A 22,231-nucleotide genomic window follows, 5' to 3' on the forward strand; every position below is an offset into this window, starting at 1 on the left:
AATAGAAATAACTCCAATGTCCATCGGCAGAACCAGAAATGAACAAACTATAGCTATAAGCAACAACCTAGGTAACTCTTACATTGCTGAAAATAAGCCACATACAGAAATATGTAATGTATGATTCCATTTACATAAAGTTCAGGAACAGGGCATGTTAATCTCTGCTGGTAAAAATCAGGAGAGTAATTACCTTCGGGAAGGAACAGAGATTGAGCTGTGTGAGGAGTGCTGGTGATGTTCTACTCCTTGGGCTGGCAAGGGTGATAAATATATTCATTTTTTCACAGTTCATTAAGCTGTAGAGTCATGATTTAAGCTCCTATATGTGTTATACTGCAATAAAGCTAAAATAAGGTATTTTTGCTTCTATTTGCATTTGTTAAATAGACAAGGAAATGTTCATTTTCTCTAGTAATTAATCAGCCATTTGCATCGTCTCTTCTGTAGACTGTTTTTTGTAAGGCTTTGTTTTTTTCTACTATAGGTGATTTAACGTGTTCTGTCAATTTCTGCTGTACAGTAAAGTGACCCAGTTGTACACATACATACATTTTTTTTCTCACATTATCCTCCATCATGTTCCATCACAAGTGACTAGACATAGTTCCCTGTGTCTTCTGTAAATTGTTAATGTGCTTTGTCCCTTTTTTTTTTTTTTTTTGGTGTCTTAAGCGTTTATTATCTGAATAAGCACTTTTATTAAGTATATTTACCTACCTCCTTTATCATGGGAAACTTTTTATATTTTTGGGTTTTAATTTCGCTTGTAATTTTTGGAGGTCAAAAGTTCTTATGAGTCAAATTTGTCATTGTTTTACTTTGTCATACATCATTCGCTGCCAATATGCTCAGCAAGCCCTGTTCTATCCAAGGGTCAGAGAAATAACTTTTTTTTTTTTGTCTTTTTGCCATTTCTAGGGCCGCTCCCGCGGCACATGGAGGTTTCCAGGCTAGGGGTCAAATCGGAGCTGTAGACGCCAGCCTACGCCAGAGCCACAGCAATGTGGGATCCGAGCCACGTCTGCAACCTACACCACAGCTCATGGCAACGCCAGATCCTTAACCCAATAAGCAAGGCCAGGGATCAAACCCACAACCTCATGGTTCCTAGTCAGATTCGTTAACCACTGAGCCACGACAGGAACTCCAGAAATAACATTTTATTCAAGTTTTAAAATGATTTTTATTTTTATTTTTTTTATTTTTTATTTTTATTTTTTTTTTGTCTTTCGTCTGTTGTTGTTGTTGTTGTTGTTGTTGTTGCTATTTCTTGGGCCGCTCCCGCGGCATATGGAGGTTCCCAGGCTAGGGGTGGATTCGGAGCTGTAGCCACCGGCCTACGCCAGAGCCACAGCAACTCGGGATCCGAGCCGCGTCTGCAACCTACACCACAGCTCACGGCAACGCCGGATCGTTAACCCACTGAGCAAGGGCAGGGACCGAACCCGCAACCTCATGGTTCCTAGTCGGATTCGTTAACCACTGCGCCACGACGGGAACTCCTAAAATGATTTTTAAATTCAATTTTACTAATAGTTATTTTAAAAGCAACCTTTTCTCTATTGAAGTAAAGCTCTTTGAAGTGCATTTTCCACATGGAATAAGACTAGAACACAGTAGCCCTTCAAGAGACACTTGCTGACTGGCATTTTCTTCTTGCTCACTTAAATCTGTACTATTTTATAAACAGTTTGATGTTCAAATGAAGGGTGTGACAAATAACAAAGTTCCATTAACAGATGAGATTCAGAAAATATGAAATGTCAGTTTCATTAAAAAGAAAATGTCAGTTAAACACTAGGTTAAAAAACAAACAACAACCATAAGATACCACCTCACACCAGTCAGAATGGCCATCATTAATAAGTCCACAAATAACAAGTGTTGGAGAGGTTGTGGAGAAAAGGGAACCCTCCTGCACTCTTGGTGGGAATGCAAACTGGTACAGCCACTATGGAGAACAGTTTGGAGATACCTTAGAAATCTATACACAGAACTTCCATATGACCCCGCAATCCCACTCTTGGGCATATATCTGGACAAAACTCTACTTAAAAGAGACGCATGCACCCACATGTTCATTGCAGCACTATTCACAATAGCCAGGACATGGATACAACCCAAATGTCCATCAACACATGATTGGATTAGGAAGATGTGGTATATATACACAATGGAATACTACTCAGCCATAAAAAAGAATGACATAATGCCATTTGCAGCAACATGGATGGAACTAGAGACTGAGTGAAATGAGTCAGAAAGACAAAGACAAATACCATATGATATCACTTATAACTGGAATCTAATATCCAGCACAAATGAAAAGAAAATCACAGACCTGGAGAATAGACTTGTGGATGCCCAGGGGGAGAGGGAGGGAGTGGGAGGGATCGTGAGCTTGGGCTTATCAGACACAATTTAGAATAGATTTACAAGGAGATCCTGCTGAGTAGCATTGAGAACTATGTCTAGATACTCATGTTGCAACAGAAAAAAGGGTGGGGAAAAAAATGTAATGTACACATGTAAGGATAACTTGATCCCTTTGCTGTACAGTGGGGGGGGAAAAAAGCCTCTTGGAGTTTCTGCTGTGGCACAACAGGATCAGCAGTGTCTTGGGTGCTCTGGGATGCAGGTTCGATCCCTGGCCAAGAATACTGGGTTAAGGATCTGGTGCTCTCACAGCCACAGCTTAAGTCGCAAACACAGCTCGGATCTGAACCCTAGCCCGGGAACTCCATACACCACAGGGCATCCAAAAAAGGGAAAAAAAAAAAAAAAAAACCCAAAACCTCTCTTGGCTATTTATTTTGAAGGTGCTAGAAATGTCCTCTATTTTATTTTATTTTATTTATTTATTTATTTTTTTATTATTTTCCCACTGTACAGCAAGGGGGTCAGGTCATCCTTAGATGTATACATTGCAGTTACAGTTTTTTCCCCCACCCTTTCTTCTGTTGCGACATGAGTATCTAGACATAGTTCTCAATGCTATTCAGCAGGATCTCCTTATAAATCTATTCTAGGTTGTGTCTGATAAGCCCAAGCTCCCGCTCCCTCCCACTCCCTCCCCCTCCCATCAGGCAACCACAAGTCTCTTCTCCAATGGAACAGTGGTAGTTACAAGGTGCACAGATATGGAAAAACCTATTGGGCTGTAGACTTAAGAACTGTGTATTTTAAAAGTATAATGTTAAAGTTAAAATAATCGCATTGGCTTTAATTGAATTTCAATACCAAATATAACATCTTTATAATACAACACTTCTATATCCAAAATGAATTCTCAGCATTTAAAATATACTGTTAGAGGTTCTGAGTAACACTGTTCCAAATACCAGGAGAAATACTGAAAACCACCACCACTTATGCTATACGTATTCCATGTGAGGCTCTGTCGAAGAAGGAGACAAATTCAAGCTCTCAACGTATGCATTTCAAACAAGCCAGTAATACTCCAATGTGAAGTAATCTCCAATGCATACAACAAAAATTACACATTAGAGGAGGAAATCTAAGCTCAAGATAACACAGAATTGGTCCCAGGGGAAAAGGCACAATGTTTAAAAAATAATTATACAAAGAGCCAAATGATAAAAGACTCTTTGCTGAGGAACTCACCACATGTAGGAACCCTGAGCTCCAGGATCCTGCCCAAGGCTGTGTTCCTCCACCACCTGCTGGAGGCCCTGAATGGAAAGGCAGCTGCCCCTCCGGCTGAGCTGAGGGCTAATCCCAGAGCTAAAGCGGGTGCTGGGCCTTCTGACCCTTCTCCTACCTGTGAGTGTCAATGGGAATGAAATCTAGAGCACTGGGCAGAGGACCATGGTCAGAGGAGGTCCAGCTCTAGTATTTCACTGATTTAGTATATTAAGTTAAAAAAGGAGGTCAGAACACCTGCTCAGGATGTAGGAGGCCTCTACAAACTGTGAGGATCAATAAACGTCATTATTGTTCTGAGAACAGTGGCTCAAATACAGTCCTTCAGTGTTGTGATTCTGAAAAGACTAATAAAAGGTATCATGTCTGCATCACTGTCCACAGGCAGCCTTTGCATCTACAAAGATAGGTGAGCTGTAGGAAGGTTTCCCAAATGTTCTACTTTATTCTTCTTAGAATGGGATACTTAATTCATGCAAAACCATGTTAAGTAACATAATGTAAATTACAAACCACAATGAATATAATGAATACCCATGAACCAATTACCAGATTCAAAATGAAAAGGCATTTCAAACCACGGACGTACCTCTATGTTCCTAGGTAGTTATGAGATGACCCACTCTTCTGCCTTCATCAGAGATGCTAGCCTACCAGACACACACAGGGCTGGGAAAGTACCTTCATATTAAGAAGTTGCCTAGAAGGCTGTGCTGAGAAGGGCTGCAGGCCCTGTCTGGGGACACAGAATGCTGACGTAGGTTGCATAAAGTCATGGCACATGTGCTCAGCCCTTGCCAATTCCTTCAGCCTCATCTCCTTTCTGTCACCTACTCTGTGTTCCAGGTACCATGAAATGCTAATACTTAATTTAAGCATCCTAAACATCACAGGCTCTTTGTTACAAAGACTCCGTTACATGCACTGCTCCCTTTGCCTGGAATGCTCTCCCAACCTTTTTTTCTTGAAGGAAACCTTCCTGCCCCCTACAAAGAAGAGTTGGCCAATTTATATCTGCTGTCCTCTGGACTTTTATCATAAAACTTCCTCTGATTTAATTACTTGTTTCTAAATCTGTTTCTCCCACTAGACTTGGATCCTAGGCTTGTGGAAGGTAAGGATGACATTAATTTCTCTTCATATTTTCAGTGCACACAGAGGTACTTAAGATATGTTTTCTTAAAGCATGAATAAATACAACATCAAGTAAATAGCAAACTGTTTTAACTGTGCAAATTCCTCTCAAGTTCAATCTATGGAACAAGCACAATAGGAAGAAAGAAAAGAACTCATGCCTTGAGCTGATGGAGGGAAAAGAGGATTAAGAATATCAGGGTAAAAATTCTTAAAAGATTAAGAACATCATGGGAAAAATACCTGAGGAAGATTTCACAAAAATATATAGCACAGTAAGATTCCAAAGAATATATAAAATATGCACCAGCAGCTTATTCAATAGTCTTAGGTTTGGCTTCAGTGCCTCCTTAGATCACAATGAAAATTACTTACTGGTTGTAAAGCTCTGGATGCCTAACTAAGTTCTGAATGAATTCATTCAGTCCTGCTCTTCTTTGTTTAATAAAATCTGTTAAGAGAGACAATGCTATTAGGATTATTTCTATTAGACCATGAAATTATACAGTTATACAAGATAGATAAGCACAAGATTGTAAATTTTGATTAAGAAACTTTCTTTTTTCTTTCTTTCTTTCTTTTCTTTTCTTTTTTTTTTTTTTTTTTGTCTTTTTAGGGCTACATCTGCAGCATATGGAGGTTCCCAGGCTAGGGGTCAAATCGGAGCTGTAGCTGCCGGCCTATGCCACAGCCACAGCAATGCCAGATCCAAGCTGTGTCTTCGACCTATAACACAGCTCACAGCAACGCCGGACCCTTAACCCACTGGGTGAGGCCAGGGATCGAACCCACAACCTCGTGGTTCCTAGTCGGATTCATTAACCACTGGCCACAATGGGAACTCCCTTTTTTCTTTTCTTTTTTTGCTTTTTAAGGCCACACCTGTGGCATATGGAAGTTCCCAGGCTAGGGGTCAGATCAGAGCTGTAGCCGCTGGCCTATGCCACCGCCACAGCAACAATGGACCTGAGCCGCATCTGTGACCTATACCACAGCTCACAGCATGGCCAGTTCCCCAACCCACTGAGCAAGGCCAGGGATGGAACCCTCATCCTTATGGATACTATAAGGTGCTGCACCATAGCGGGAATTCCAAGAAGTTATTTCTTAGTTCATGTTTCATATAATAAGGAATAAATACTTACAAATATATTTTTAAACCTATAAATACAATGGTTATAAAATAAAGCAGACAACATATTTCCCCAAAGAAAATTCTCCCCCAAAATGCCTACTTTAGGTTCTAAGCAGACTCACCACAAAACCTGGAGAGATACTTTGTTTTTGCCCAACTCCTCATGTACTACCAAGTAATAAAAATTAACACTATGACACTGATGACTGAAAAATCATACCAACTTAAAGCAAAAAATCAAAAACAAACAAAATCAGGAGTTCCCATCATGGCTCAGTGGTTAATGACTCCGACTAGGAACCATGAGGTTGCGGGTTCGATCCCTAGCCTTGCTCAGTGGGTTAAGGATCCCGTGTTGCTGTGGCTGTGGTGTAGGCCGGTGGCTACGGCTCCGATTAGACCCCTAGCCTGGGAACCTCCATATGCCGTGGGTGCGGCCCAAGAAATGGCAAAAAGACAAAAAAAAAAAAAAAAAAAAAATCAAGAAATATCAGAGTTCCCTTGTGGCACAGCAGGATAAGGATCTAGTGTTGTTATTGCAGCAGCCCCGGTCAGTGCCATGGCACAGGTTCAATCTCTGGCCTGAGAACGTCTATGTGCCAAGGGCACAGCCCCCAAACCCCCAAAACACAAAAAATCAAGAACACTGAAATCTCTGCAAATAAGAATGGTGATTACCTAGTTTAGTATTATCAAAACTCTACTGTTAAAAATGGGTTTTTATTTTGTACAAACCTATTTCTCTTCAATTAGCAGAGGTTAAAATTGAGAAAAGTTGTTTCTACGTAAGTCACTGAGGGAAGGATCATGCCTTCAAATTTTTTTTTTTAACTTTACCTCTTACACAGTGTTTTAGAAGGTACTTAACTGATATGAATGAATAAAACATAAAGCAAATGAATATACATTCCAGCATTCATAGCCTCCAAGTTTCACATGCCCCATCTCTTATTTAATTAACTCAAATTATTTTTGTTACTGTGCAATGCTATTTTTCAGTAATACAATAATCTTGTTTGTTTGTTTTTGTCTTTTTGCCATTTCTTGGGCCGCTCTAGAGGCATATGGAGGTTCCCAGGCTAGGGGTCGAATCGGAGCTGTAGCCACTGGCCTACGCCACAGTCACAGCAATGCAGGATTGGAGCCATGTCTGCAACCTGCACCACAGCTCATGGCAATGCTGGATCCTTAACCCACTGAGCAAGGCCAGGGATCGAACCTGCAACCTCATGGTTCATAGTCGGATTCGTTAACCACTGTGCCACGACGGGAACTCCAATAACCTTGTTTTTTTTAAAACTACCCCCCAAAAAGTAGTTTACATATTGACTTCAGGATCCTATCAGCAAAAGGTTTGGTATTAAATTATTTAGAATATAAAAAGTATAGCTAATTCTGTGTATACTTTACAGAAAGGTCTTTAAATTCAAAGTGCAATTTTAACTTCGAAAAGCATAGGCAGAAATAACCCTTAAAATCTGCCTCAAGAATGTAAAATCTAACTTACAGACATTGGTAATCACCAAAACAAAGAAGCTGAAAGAAAGAAAATGACAAGCATGAACTTAAAAGCTGCAGCATAAGAACTCAGAAAGGTGTATGGAAGAATTCTCCAGGGTAGCCGTCAAGCATGAAGTTAAGAAGGGCAATTTCTTTCTTCATGCCCTAACTGACCATCTTTGGCCAATGAAAGCCCCTATCAACCGGGCTCCTGTGTCCTTCTGAGAAAACCTCAGTATTCTTGGTTTTTTGTTTTTGTTGCTGTTGTTTATGGGCACACCAGAGCATACTGAAGTTCCAAGGCCAGGGACTGAATCTGAGCCTTTAACCCACTACACTGAGCTAGGGATCAAACCCACACCTCCAGTGACCCCAGCTGCTGCATTTAGCTTAACCCACTGTGCCACAGTGGAACTCTAAAACCTCTGTTTTCTTGTACAGCTTCTTTCCTTCCAGGCAAGATGTCCAAGGACCAACCTTGTACATTTCTTGCCCAAGATCTTGAATTGCCATTTTTTCATGGAACTTTTGTTTCTTTAAGGGGGAAATTGTTTTATTTTTCATTTCTTAAAGTTTTACTAAAGTATAGCTGAGGGAAATGGTGTTTAGAGATGATAACCTGGATGCTAAGGCTGTGCCCCTGCTACTTATTTGTTACTGCTTTTAGACATTTCCGGGGGAGAGATCTGGGAAGTATGTAAAGTTTTAGAGAGAGAAAAATAAATCATGATCTCATGTTGTATTTCCAAATCAAGTTTAAAATTATAGGACTTTTTGGGGGAGTTCCCATCGCAGCTCAGCAGAAATGAACCTGACTAGTATCCAAAAGGATGCAAGTTCAATCCCTGGCCTTGCTCAGTGGGTTAGGTATCTGGCGTTGCCATGAGTTGTGGTGTGGGTCACAGACACAGCTTGGATCTGGCATTGCTATGGCTGTGGCTCAGGTTGGCAGCTGAGGCTCTGATTCGACCCCGAGCTTGGGAACTTCCACATGCCACAGGGGTGGCCCTAAAAAGCAAAAGAAAAAAAGTAAGAGTTCCTACATATGCTCCATTTTTAGACCCATTTCCACCCTAGCTGTAGCGCTCATTACCTAATTTGAGGACTACTAGAATAGTCCCTTAACCAACCTCGCAGACTCTCTCTCATGTTCTCTGTGCTCTGCCTACTGCTGGTTTCATACCATGTGGCCACTTCACTCAAATAACTCTAAGTCTCATGTGTTACCCGTCATGACACTTTTCAACCTGTACTCCACAGACACACTTCATTGCCTCACAAACAAAGCCACTTCGTTTTTATTTGTCCTACACATGACATTTTCTGCACAAAATTTCACTAGGGCGAAAGTGTTCTACAGCTAGAAAAAAAAAAGAAAAAGAGAGAACAAGCGAACAAAAGCCACTGGCCTACAGAATCAATCCAAGGAATGTAAAATCTACCTTTGTTGTGCTAACTCAATCTGCTCTTTACTGCTAGACTAACCTATTCAAGTAATATTTATTAAGAATCTACCAGGCACTATAGATAAATAAAAAAGGCAAAGCATTCACTCTCATAAAATCTGTGGACAGATAAGACAGACTGGCAATGACAATAAAGTGTGCTAAATTCTCCCAAGAGAAAAAAATTCTACATAAGATAGGGGAAGTGAAAAAAAAAAGGGGGGGGGGATGAGAACCCTCTCCAATCAGAAAGTATAAAAGGTTCAGAAAGTATAAAAGAATAAAGAGCCTCTAGTTGAGAAGATGACAGGGGATTTCAAGCAGCCTTGGGGGAAAAACTCAGTGTTAATGAAAGCAAGAATGCAAAAGAAATATGAAAAAGACGGAGGAGGATAAAGGAGTTTGTTCGTCATGGGCAGAACTGCACAGGGTACAGTGAAGACAACTTGGAGGAAAAGGAATGGTACCAGGTTAGGTTACAGAGAGGAAGCAAGATAAGCCACTTGAGAGCGAATGTACTGAGCAGTGACCAAGAAAGCAGACATGTCAGGAACCATGGGTCTGCAGGGTTACAAGGTTACAAGCAAATAAGCTGAGGAAGTAAAAGAGTGGGGAGGAGGGAGGGTTCCCGTTGCAGCTCAGCACGTTAAGAAATGGACTAGTATCCATGAGGATTCGGGTTAGATCTCTGGCCTCGCTCAGTGGGTTAAGGATCCGGTGTTGCCACAAGATGCAGCATAGGTTGCAGATCTGGTGTTGCTATGGCTGTGGGGTAGGCTGGCAGCTGCAGCTCCAATTTGACCTGTAGTCTGGGAACTTCCAACAGGCTGCAGGTGCAGCCCTTAAAAAACAGAGAGTGGGGAGGGAGGAAACTCTCTAGCTTGTCAGGATCCACCTGTTGCATGGGTAGAAAACTTTAAGCATAGAGATTCTGGTGGAGAGACTTCTGTCTCTCTGTAAGTAGCCATTTGTGTACTGGGTTGATTTCCTGGATTTCAGTTTTAAAAGTCTGAAGTTTGAGGCTTCAGAAATATAAACGGCCTCTGGATTTCTGAAATCCTATGTGCCATTAGGCTCCCCAAGGGTAAACTATAGGACATTTCTTGCTAATCCATTCAGAGGCCTGCAGGGTGCCATGTATAGAGCACACATTTAGTAAATATTTCTGCACATAACAAAGAATACTTCATGGTTAGAAAAGAACTGCACATTATCCTTAATAATCAATAAATTTATCTAAAGCCAGACTGCTTGAAGTTAACTTCCAAATCTGACATATACTACTTGTATACGACTCCTGAGCAAATTAATTAACCTGTGCCTCAGTTTCCTTATCTATAAAACAACGATGATAGTAATACCCACCTCAAAGCGTTGTTGTGAGGACAAAACAAATTAAAACACAAAGTGTTTAGAGAATGAGATCCATCAGCTTTGTAAGGTCCTATACTGCTATATACAGTGCAATGAATGCAGAAATTACTTCTTCAAAATAACCATCACCAATGGCTGGTCTGTGAAGTTACTGCTTACCTGGATCAAAATTATCACCAAATATTCTCTTGGCAGGAATCTTCAGGGCCATAGCAGGAAACTGTTTCCTTAACTAGAATTAAAAAAAATAACACTATATGAAGTTAATTCTACAGGTCTTCTAGTTATACATACACCAAAACAAAATATAATCTAATTTTCAAAAAAAATCCGTAAGACATATTTTTAAGTATATCATGATCAAATGTACAATATTAAATTATACCAATAAAATACCATTAGTCTGACTAATCCTATTTTGTCCCAGTAAAACACTTAGTATCTCTGTGACCCTGGATGAGTTACTTAACATCTCTGTGCTTCAGTTTTCTTGTCTGAATATGTGGATAATCTTGGCATTTATGGATCTATGGTGAGGTGTAAAGAAAATGATGTGTGTTAAGTGCTTAGGCTATACAACCTGGTGTATAGGTTCTGAATACGTCACTCACCATTTATCACCTCAGGAGAAGGTGTGAAATCTGTGTTCTCTAAGTGAAGAGATTGACAAATGTTTTCTAAGAAAGCTGATGAATTCTGCTTTCACTACCCTCTGCACTAGCCTTCCTCCTATTAATATTCTGATATATTTGTTTATCAGATTTTCTTATCCCCAGAGTAAGAATGACTTGGTCTTGAAGAAATTAAATTTGGGGCAGTGAAGTCATAAAAACAGGTTAATGCTTATTTTAAGCTTGGTGTCAAAAAAAACCCCACACACACATACATATGAATATACTATATATATTCATACATACAGAAACATGTATATCCATATATACACACAGACACACGTATATATAACATGTATGTACACTCTCATGGACAAGAAATACAAAGAAAGGAGAGTGTATTAATCACTCTACACCATGAGCAGCAAAATTCAGACTGAAAAATCTGTAGAAAAATGACCCTGTTTTTACAACAAAAAAAAATTGTAAAGAAAAAAGAAGTGGAGGGGGAAACTTAATGATTAAAAGACACTTCACAGACTTATCAACAAGTCATATAAACACTGAGTATTTGATATTAAGGCATTATCCTTATTTTAGATGTGATAATGACATTACACATTTTTAAAGAATCTTTATCTTTTTAGAGATGTAATTGAAGTAATTACAGATGGGAAGATAAGATGTCTGAAATTTGCTTCAGAATTCCAGCAGACTGGCTAGGGATGGAGATGAAACAAGAACAGCTGTGTATGGTAACTGCTGAAGATGGATGGTACATTATGGTATTTTCTCTAGTCATATAGTCTTCCTGTGTGTTCAACAAGTTCTGTATGTGTTCAACAAGTTCTGTAATAAATACAGTCCAAATACAAACTACAGTCATAATAAACATATTTAAACCGACAGTTAACATGTTTACAGATTGGAAATTTTACTTTTGTAGTATCAAGGAACACAGCCAGTACCATTCCCGTTTTGTTTGTTTGTTTGTTTGTTTGCCCCTCAGTTCACCACAGGAGGCAGAACTTGAGGGAGCTGTATAAAGAGAGGAAGACTCAGAAAATGGGAAAATAAGAAAAAGATGAAAGAGAAATTCAGGAAAAATGAGGGAGGTGGATGATAAAGACACAACCACACAGGGAAAATTTTCTGTAAAAAAGCTTAAGATGGGTTGTTTGATGGAAAGAAAAGAAATAAAGTGATCATGGTGGGAGAAGCACCCCAAACAAACTTAAAGAATTTAATCATCTATTTAAGTCAGGAAACCATCGTGAGGATGCTACGCTTTTCATTCATGCAGTTGTCCACAGTGCTGAGCATTTAGGTGACATCCCCTATGCTACTCACTCTTAAAAACAGTTCTACGAAAGGACATGTTTAAAAGGTTAAGCTAATCCCTGTAATCTTTCAAGCAAAATTCAGAAACCAATCTCAAATTCGTATCTATTAGTAGTTCACTGAACAAAATTTGATCTTATTTCTCTAAGACGCTCATATAAACCATCTTTGTGTACATGTAGATGTATTACTTCACCAACATGTTATTTCCATCCGAGTATAAACCAGGTATCCTAATTGGTACAAACCTGCATAAAACTAAAAAAAATGTTGATCATGTATATAATAGTATCCAAGAATTTCAAATAGAGCTAACCGTTCAACCCTCACTCATCCTCCAACAAAAAATAAACCGTTTTTAATTACTCAAATTATAAAACACATTCTCCTATTAAATTTGTTGGCTATTATTTTATCTCAAAAATGTGACCTTAGTCAAAAGAGACTATCTCAATATACTCTGACTAAGCAATAATGAAAACTATCTGTAGTAAGTTCAGCTGCAATATTTTATCTCTGAGTAGAGACATTACAGGTGAATTTTAAGTTTAATCTAGTTTTACTTTCCTCTATAGTCTTTATTTTCTAGAATATGTATTAATATTACACAGGAAAATAAAGCCACTTTAAAAACTGCGATACACACACAGGCTGTTCAGCCCAGTTGGTTAGAATATGGTGCTGGTTAAAAACTGCAATATTATTTAAAAGTTCAATTTCAACTGGCAAAAAATTTGAATATTATTTGGAACAAATACAAATAAAGTGAAATGCTAAACGGAAATGAATCAGAAGCCTAACTTTCATGACTTAAGAAAACACAGGAAGTTATGCAGCTAGACAACAATTGATTCACTCTGGCCCACTCAGTAAGTAATTTATCTCTTAATTACTTACCTTCTTCTACATTATTTTACAATTGATAACCCACAGACATGTATCTAAATAACTCTATTTTAAAATCAAGAGACAAGGTTAAGAAAACTGAAAAAAAAATTACCTTTTTAAATATGAAACAGGTTTTTTGTTGGGTTTTTTTTTTTTTCCTGGAGGACATCTAGTTATCTACCATTTTTAAAATAATGACATGAGGAGATTTCTATTTATTCTTAGAGCAGAAGATATTTAAATTTGGGACCTGAGGTCCAATTGCTTTTTTTTTCTTAACTGAAGCAAAGCCTGGCAGCCAGAGCTGTCTCAATAATCTGGGGTCTCCAATGAGCAACTCAAGCAGTGTTCTTTGGCCTCCTACCTATGCACAATCTTAAAGGCAACGCTCTCCACAAACATTGGTCCCTGTGTAAGATTTGGCCTCATGTCTTACAATGACCATGGTGCCTTAGCTTCCTACTGAAGAAAGTATCTGCAACTGCAAACACTGTATTAAAAACAATATTTAATATATGAATAATGAATATACACAACAGGTTTTAGGTATTTAAATAACTAATGATCTCTTAGGTAAAGAATATTGACTTTTGGAAGTCAATATTCATCTCAGTTGTGTTAGCTACTCAAAATCTGGAATGTTAGACTAATTTCCAACCAAGAATGAAACTATGAAAGGAAGGGAGGCTTATGACAGCCTTTCAGACCAAAAGTAAAGGTTAGGCAATTTAACTAGAAGTAGCATGATGATTAACAATTATGAGAAAAGTAGGTAGAAAGAATTTATTTCTAATATTCTGTGACATTGAAACATATTTTACATCTAGTTCTCATCTCTCTCATAGTTTACCTGGAACTTCTCAACAGTTCTCTTTCTTTTTGGTAAGAATTCCAAAGTTAGGATGCTTTTGAGGAATTTCTTGCCCTTTTCTACATGTCTGATATATATAAGTATTATTTATCAAATAAATCTCTCTCCTTTTCCATTTCCTCAGGTGTTTTGTCTTAAAATAAAAATCTCATAGATGATGGTTACTTACAGTATTGTAAAGCTTATCAAACTCTGCATATCTCCTGAAGACAAACCACTCACTCCTGCCCACTGAGACCAAAACTTTATAAACCTGTGGAAATAAAAGACAACAAAATAAAATTTGATCACAAAAACATTAGCTATTTACATGTGCAAGTAACCTTTTTCATCCTCATGAAACAGACAGTAGACATTAATATTTACATATGATTCTCCAAGATACACAAGTACACTAATTGAAACCCTTATTTTTTCTTGTTGCAAGGTGTTTTATATTTAAAATGTTATGAAATATTTCCACAGTTTTCAGAGAAGAACATATAACAAACACCCAGATATGCATTATTCAGGTCTTCTGAATCCTAATATTTTGCCGTTCTGGTTTCAGATTTTTTTCCCCAAGAATAAAATATCATACATTCAACTGATGCCAACCAATCTGCTCTCTTCTTCCCCGGCAGTAGCCATTACCCTGCAATGATCAAGTATTTTCACAAGTGATGCCTGCCACACAGTCAACAATCAACGATTGGTTCTCCTCCTTTCAGGACATCTTTTACACAGATTTTTCAAACTAAGAATGTATCCTCAGATTTCTGACTACCATCTCATGTGTGTCTAACTTCACATAACCTCAGTCAACAACCCCATGAAGTAAGCAAAGTATTATAACCCCCCCCAACTACACAAGATGATGGCCCCCAAAACTTAAGTAACTTGCCGAAGTTCAGACTTGTGAGACTAAAACCTCTATCTTCGAACCTCCTAGGCACCAGAACAAGTATCAAATCAACAGTTGTAACACAGAATTAACTCTCATAATTCATCCCACAGATACTCAGAATGTAATTCAGCACATCAGTATGGAGAAAACGATTTAGAACACCTAAGATCTTTTATCATTTTAAAAGAGAAAGATGCCAAGAATTCAGGTTACATGAGGAAAGACTTATTGATGTATAGCTTGAACTATCAATCTCGCTATTATACAATATAGATTAGGGAAAGATGGTATGAGTTGTTTTGGTGTTTACAATACAACTGTCCACAGTCTGTTCCATAACAGAGTAAATGGGGTTTATTTCAGAAGATGGGCATCCAAATACGTCTACCTCTTCTCATGAAAGACTGGAAAGCTACACTCACAAGTTCCTAGTTAGATAATACTGTGTGGAAAGATCTCCCTGATGTGTCTGATTAAAACCTATGAACTCTGTTTAAGACATAGTCACATTAAGAGGGCCCCCAGAATGTAAAGCCCTGTCCCTCTGTGAGAAAGAAGAGGTCTCACCTGGAAGCTGAAGCAGTCATTGTATCAGTCACCTGGGGAAGCGGTCAATTACTAAGGCTGGGAGAAAACAAGCATCCAGGCCACAGGAGTAATACGGCTTTCTGGTGTTAACCCAGGGGACATCAAATGTTTTAAATATAGCCACTGGATCCAAGGTGTCAGAATTGTTTTTAAGATGCCACTGCTCCCATGGAGAGAGTGCAGATGTAGAGGATAAAGAATCTGGTCAGGCTGCCAGTGAAGCTAAGCCATGTTTCTAAGACTAGACTACAGTTTATCTCTTAAGGCATTCAGAATCAGATGGGCCTGGAAGCAGAACCAAAGGATCAGAAACAGGCTTATGCAATCATGAGCGTCCTGAACAAACAGCACTATTTGCACTGACTTCCCAGGGGGACAAGTCAGCTTCCCGTGGATACTCAAGTACAGCCAAGACGAGAACCCAAACCTAGGCTCCAGGCTGGGGCAGCTCTATGGCGACTATTTACAGGACTCAAGATAAAGCCTCTATGAAAAAAGGCTCATTAATTAAGTTCTAATAAAATGCCAATTGTCAAAACAAAAATACTTCAAATTTTAAAAAGTATTCTCATTTGCAAAAAAAGCACAAGATTTCACAGAAATGGAGTTCCCGTCATGGCGCAGTGGTTAACGAATCCGACTAGGAACCATGAGGTTTCGGGTTCGGTCCCTGCCCTTGCTCAGTGGGTTAACGATCCGGCGTTGCCGTGAGCTGTTGGGTAGGTCGCAGACGCGGCTCGGATCCTGCGTTGCTGTGCCTCTGGCATAGGCCGGTGGCTACAGCTCCGATCCAACCCCTAGCCTGGGAACCTCCATATGCCGCGGGAGCGGCCCAAGAAATAGCAACAACAACAACAAAAGACAAAAAGACAAAAGACAAAAAAAAAAAAAGATTTCACAGAAACAATATAATACTAACAGCACAATAAATCTTACTAAGTTTTTCTTTTTTTAAAAAAATTCCTTATTGCCTGTCTTGCCCCGCCAGAATGCAAGAGCTGTATCATTTGTGCTCCCCACTGTACTTCCAGTGCCTAGAACAGCACCTGGCATAAGAAACTCAGTGACAATATGTTGCGTGGATAAATTAAAGTATAATTTAGACTTGGTTTATGTCAAGACATCTGAGAACACACTGCATTCATTTCTTTGTAAGAAGCCTCACCAAATAGAGCCATTTAAAAGACACATGAGGGAGTTTCTGCCTGGTGCAGCAGAAACAAATCCGACTAGTATCCATGAGGATGCAGCTTTGATCCCTGGCCTCACTCAGTGGGTCAGGGATCTGGCGTTGCTGTGAGTTGTGGTGTAGGCCACAGAAGTGGTTTGGATCCCAAGTTGCTGTGGCTGTGGCTTAGGCTGGCGACTGCAGCTTCGATTCAACCCCTAGACTGGGAACTCCCATATGCCACAGATGCAGCCCTAAAAAGCAGTAAATAAATAAATGACATATGAAAACGAAAGTATGACAATATTATTGAACAGGAACAGTGTCTGGGCACTGTTGAGGCTAGACACACTCTGCATTGGATGAGGTGGGATCCATCTGTGCTGACTAGAACCGAGTTTCTTGAGAACTGAGAACTGAACTGTAATGATCAGCAAGTGACACATAAACTTAACACTACTTTTCATTCAATTTCAATTCAACAAATACTTCCTGAACATCTATCTCTGTTCTGGGTATTGGTGAAGCAGTAGAGAGGGAAGTTCTTGCTTCAGAGAACAAAGGCAAGGCATTTCCGTCGCAGCGAGGCAGAAATAAATCTGGCTAGTAACCAGAAGGACACAGGTACAATCCCTGGCCTCGCTCAGTGGGTGAAGGAGCCGGGTGTTGCCACGAGCTGTGGTGTAGGTCACAGATGTGGCAGGGATCCTTCGCTGCTTTGGCTGTGGTGTAGCCGGCAGCTGCAGGTCGATTCGACCCCTAGCCTGGGAACCTCCATATGCCATGGGTGCAGCCCTAAAAAGACCAAAAAAATAAAAATAACAAAGGCAAGAAAAGCACATGTAAATAAGCCCAAGGTTATGTCTGGTGGTGATAACTGTTATTAAAAAACTAAAAAGGGTAGGTGGCAGACTGTGAAAGGGGTAGGGTGGCTATGAGGGTGCTATTTTACACAGGATGCTCTCCACCAAGGCAACACCTGAGGATGTGGAGGAAGGAAGTGAACAAGGTGATCTGGACAGAGCCTTTGAGAACTTGGAGGACAGCTCTGGGAACAGCTGGGTAAGAGTGATGCTTCAGGGAGTTCCCTGGTGGTCTAGTAGTTAGGACTCACTACTGCAGCTCGGGTTCAATCCCTGGTCTGGGAACTGAGATTCCACATCAAGCTGCTGTACTCCTCAGCCAAAAAAAAAAAAAAACTAAGAGTGATCCTACTAGCCTCCTTGACCCTTTCACAGAAGACATGGAAATCCTCTACCATGGAAAACAAAAGGACACTTGAGATAAACCACTGCCTATATCTGCTATGTATGAACTTCCAACGAACTTGGCAGGAGGTTATGCCCTTGAAGGAGAGAACGGCCCAAAGGTGAAACAAGGAGAGGGAAAGAAGGAGAACGGCGCACACTCCACTATTTTATCTCAAGAATACTGACTTCTTACTTATCATCAATACGATGTTTCTAAAACTGGCTTATATTAATGTGGAATAAACAATGAAGATACTAAGACATCTGAGGAGGGGCAAACGGCTAGACACACACTGCAATCTCTCTGCTCTGGGCTTCGATGCAGGGTGTGAAGGTGTTTGTCAAGGAGGGAGAAGAGAAGGCAGGAGGGTTGTTTCCAGCTCCCTGACTGGGACTCTGGGAGGAAACTACCACCTGGGGGCCCCACTCTACCTGGTTAAGAAGACAGAGTGGAGTGCTGGGTAAAGGGTTTAACTTCTCAGCTTTCCTCACCTGCCATTTGACATGGACTCTCTGAGCTGAAAGTCACTTGTTATGGGGCTCAACTGGCAGGGTAACAGCCCAGGGAGGACCACCTGAGTCAGGAGCAGGAAGGGCGTGCAGAGCCGTGGTGGGCTCCCCAACCATCTTGAGCCAAGGGGAAGCTGAGTGAGCAATGCATCACCACCACCCAAGCCAAGACAACGAGAAACAGATCTCAAATCAGTGCATCAAATGAACATGCCCGGGGGGATGCCAACAAAATGCCCAGGGCTGGAGCAGGTCAACCGCAGCTGGATGTCTGCCAGACCCATCACTCTACACCTGGAATGGCAAAGATCTATAGGATGACAGGAATGCCAAGGCTTCGCAGGCTACTATGAGGTCATCAACTGAACATTGAAAGGGGACACCACAAACCTTCTCCGACTTGGAGAGGGGGTGGATATCAAATGAGAGAAAGAAAGCAGAACAAAGACAGCCTGGGTGGTATGACTGAGAACTTCTTGGAGCTCTCAATGGGTCATAACAGGATCAGCAGCATCTTGGGAGAGCTGGGATGCAGGTTTGACCCCCTGGCCCAGCACAGTGGGTTAAGGATTCTACAGCTGCAGCTTAGGCCGAAACTGCAGCTTGGATCTGATCCCTGGCCCAGGAACTCCATATGCTGCAGGGGAGCCAAGAAAGGAAAAAAAAAAAAAAAAGAAAAAAAAAGAAACCACCTTACCTCAAACTAAATGTTACATAGAACTGGGCTGGAATTCCCGTCGTGATTAACAAATCTGACCTGAAACAATGAGGTTGTGGGTTCGATCCCTGGCCTTGCTCAGTGGGCTAAGGATCCAGCGTTTCCGTGAACTGTGGTGTAGGTTGTAGACACGGCTCGGATCTGGTGTTGCTGTAGCTCTGGCATAAGCCAGCGGCTATAGCTCCGATTAGACCCCTAGCCTGGGAACTTCCATGTGCCACGGGAGCAAAAAGCCAGGAAAAAAAAAAAAAAGAGCTGGGTTAAAAGAATTTCTCCACACTGCTCAGTGAGTAGGGCTCTACAAGGAAGATCAGGTCAGAGACAAGATAAATGACATGTTTTCAGGGAGAGGAGGACATCAGATCTCTGTATATCCTAAAAGATTGCTGGAACTAAATTCAACATGTGTCATTATACTAATCAGGAAAGTGACTATTCGCCACTAACAGTCACTGATATACTGACTCAGCTAGAGAGTCACTGTGCTTATTCTTTATCAAGCCTTACAGGAGATACCCAGTGATACAAATAAAATCAGAAATGGACTTTTTCTATACAGCGGAAAAACAGAAAAAATACTGGATTACATTTTTCTTTTTTGTCTTTTTGCCATTTCTTGGGCCGCTCCTACGGCATATGTAGGTTCCCAGGCTAGGGGTCGAATCGGAGCTGCAACTGCCGCCCTACGCCACAGCCACAGCAACGCAGGATCTGAGCTGTGTCTGCAACCTACACCACAGCTCACGGCAACGATGGATCCTTAAACCCACTAAGCAAGGCCAGGGATCAAAGCCGAAACCTCATGGTTCCTAGTCGGATTCGTTAACCACTGAGCCACCACGGGAACTCCTGGATTACACATTTTTTAAATGGAGGTTGAAAAACGACAAATGTCTTAAGAAAAATATTATAGAAATTTCAAGACAGTGGTTTGCCACATGGGATCAATGACTTCCGAGTCCACGACCCCATTGTGTGTGCATTTTCTGGTGAGAGGGTCTAGCTGACAGTTTCTCCACAGGGGTTAGGGAAGCAGGCAAAAACCTGCACTGAAAATGAAATTGTATTCCGTGGTGGTACACAGAGAAGACCGAGGAGGTCTGTCATTTGAAAGATAAGTAAAATGTGGACGTGAGGAAATCAGGGGGTGGGGGAGACTCTCTAGGTTAAGGAAAAACAGCAGAAATGGAAACATTCTCTCTGGCCCGTTTTGTCCCCTTTGCTTTCCACCACATACTTACAGTAAACCGCTTCTTTTTCTCTCTGTGTTCATCAGAGCTGGGGATGCTTACACTTGGGCAGCTTTCCTTGTAGTCCATGGTATAATCCCTTTTGGTTTATTGCCTCAAAAGGACACCAAAAAGTGAGTCCGAAGAAACAGTCAGCAGAGGACAAACACTATTAGCTAATCCAAAACATAAAACCTCTCGAGGTAATGTTCACATTCCATCATGCAACCTTAACCAACAGGAAAAAAAAAAAAAAGAGAACTGATTAGCAAAATAATTTTAAAATACCATGATTCGTCATTGCTTGCTCAAAGGACCCATTTTATGCTTATTCTGGCAGGAATTTATGTATTTATTTTTTTGCCATCCTCATGTTATGTGGAAGTTTCCAGGGCCAGGGATGAAACTGGCGCCTCAGCTGCAACTCAAGCTGCTGCAGTGACAATGCCAGACCCTTAACCTGCTGTGCCATAAGGGAACCCCAGCAGGAACTTATTTCTGATCATATCTCTCAGCCCAGGTTAGAGATTGGTTTCTGTCACCTCCTTATCAATAACTAAACCACAACCAAACATTTGCGTCCCATCTACCTTCTTTTCTATTAAGAATTCTGGAAGCTTATACACCACAGTTCACGTGGACTAAAGGCTACCTCTCACCTAAAAGGGCTCTAGCAAGCCTCTCCAGTGTGCTGGGTCTGTGGTGACCCTGTGCATTCCTCAGTGCTTGCAAGAAAATTTTGAGATTGTTTGAGGCCTTGCCCTGCTTCATCCAGAGCAAGGTTATAGAAATTTCAGACAACTGAAAATAAGTAAATAAATAAATAAACGGGCTCTAGTTTGATGGGTTCAGAGCAGGGTTTTTCAAAGTGTGGTTTTCAGGCTTCTGGCACCAAGATGAGGTCTGCTTTGGATTAGGAACCTGTATAGTAGGTAATTATTCACCTCTGTTTTACAGATGAGGCAACTGAGACACAGAGAGGCTAAATGATCCGACCCCAGCCTGTCTGGCTCCAGGCTCCCGACCTCTTACCCACCCAATGCATTTTAACACTGTAGATAATTCTTCTGCACTAGACCCCTGAGGGTCAGAGCTAATACAGCTGATCTTCATACAAAACAAATACAATTACGCCAACATTATCATTCCACCCATGGACAAAGGGCTCAAGATGTCACAGTGATGTCACCTTTGCCACATACAGCAGCCCATACTATCTACTGACACCAAATAACACCTTTTAAAGGGTCAGTCCACCAGTTTCCCTCCATGATTAATTTCAGGAAGTCAATGACATATCTAATAATTGTATATCAATTCTATTGAAGTAATAATTTCAAATATCAGCAGACTCTGAATAATTAGGTGTAACGAGATTTAACTGAGAACACGGGTTTGTTGAATTTGCCACTGGAAATGCAGTCAGGAAGGATTTACCTGCAGCCAGATTAGCTGTTAGAAAACATGGCCCCCTCGTAAGTGAAGGTGCAGCATTTGTTGTAAGTTAGAGCACCCTAAAACTCCATAAAAGCAGCTTCTTTGGCCCCCTTATTAGATCAGGTGCCATCTACTAAGAGCCTTCCTCTCCAGGGACAGTGCCCTTCTGCTCAAGAATCAGAGCAAGTGGAAGCCACAGCCCTTCTAAGGCAGATTAGGCCTGTCCAAGAGCTCCAGGCCCCCCATCGGCCCATCCTTCTCCATCTGCAACAGAAATGGTGAGAGGATGATGGTCAAGGTGCTGCACTTCCCAGCCCTGTCCCCTGAGAATGTGGGAGCCGGGAGGAGGGTCCTGCTGAAAGCCTGCTGTGCCTGACGCTGCATGGCTTAGAGAAGCAGAACCACAAGATAACGTCTCAGGCCTTCCCTTCGGAAGGGACTTATCTTTCCTTAAGATATGGCATCTGGGGCATCACGAAC

General features: G+C 40.9%; 1 protein-coding gene across 6 annotated transcripts in view; it reads right to left on the reverse strand.

The window, feature by feature from the left end:
• The window catches only part of LOC100521447 (serine/threonine-protein kinase Sgk3), a 173,846-nt gene that overhangs the window by 35,837 nt on the left and 115,778 nt on the right, over positions 1-22,231 (reverse strand). For 5 of the 6 annotated variants that reach the window (XM_021089284.1, XM_021089280.1, XM_021089283.1 and 2 more), the window contains 4 exons: positions 20,327-20,543; positions 14,135-14,218; positions 10,414-10,486; positions 5,176-5,251 (listed from right to left, as the gene is read on the reverse strand). In XM_021089284.1, the coding sequence (XP_020944943.1) occupies positions 5,176-5,251; positions 10,414-10,486; positions 14,135-14,218; positions 20,327-20,404 (311 nt within the window). In that variant the 5' untranslated portion in view covers positions 20,405-20,543. The remainder of the gene's footprint in view (positions 1-5,175; positions 5,252-10,413; positions 10,487-14,134; positions 14,219-20,326; positions 20,544-22,231) is intronic. The other variant, XM_021089285.1, reaches the window with a different exon arrangement.

This window comes from Sus scrofa, chromosome 4 (assembly GCF_000003025.6).
Source record: "Sus scrofa isolate TJ Tabasco breed Duroc chromosome 4, Sscrofa11.1, whole genome shotgun sequence".
NCBI lineage: Eukaryota > Metazoa > Chordata > Mammalia > Artiodactyla > Suidae > Sus > Sus scrofa.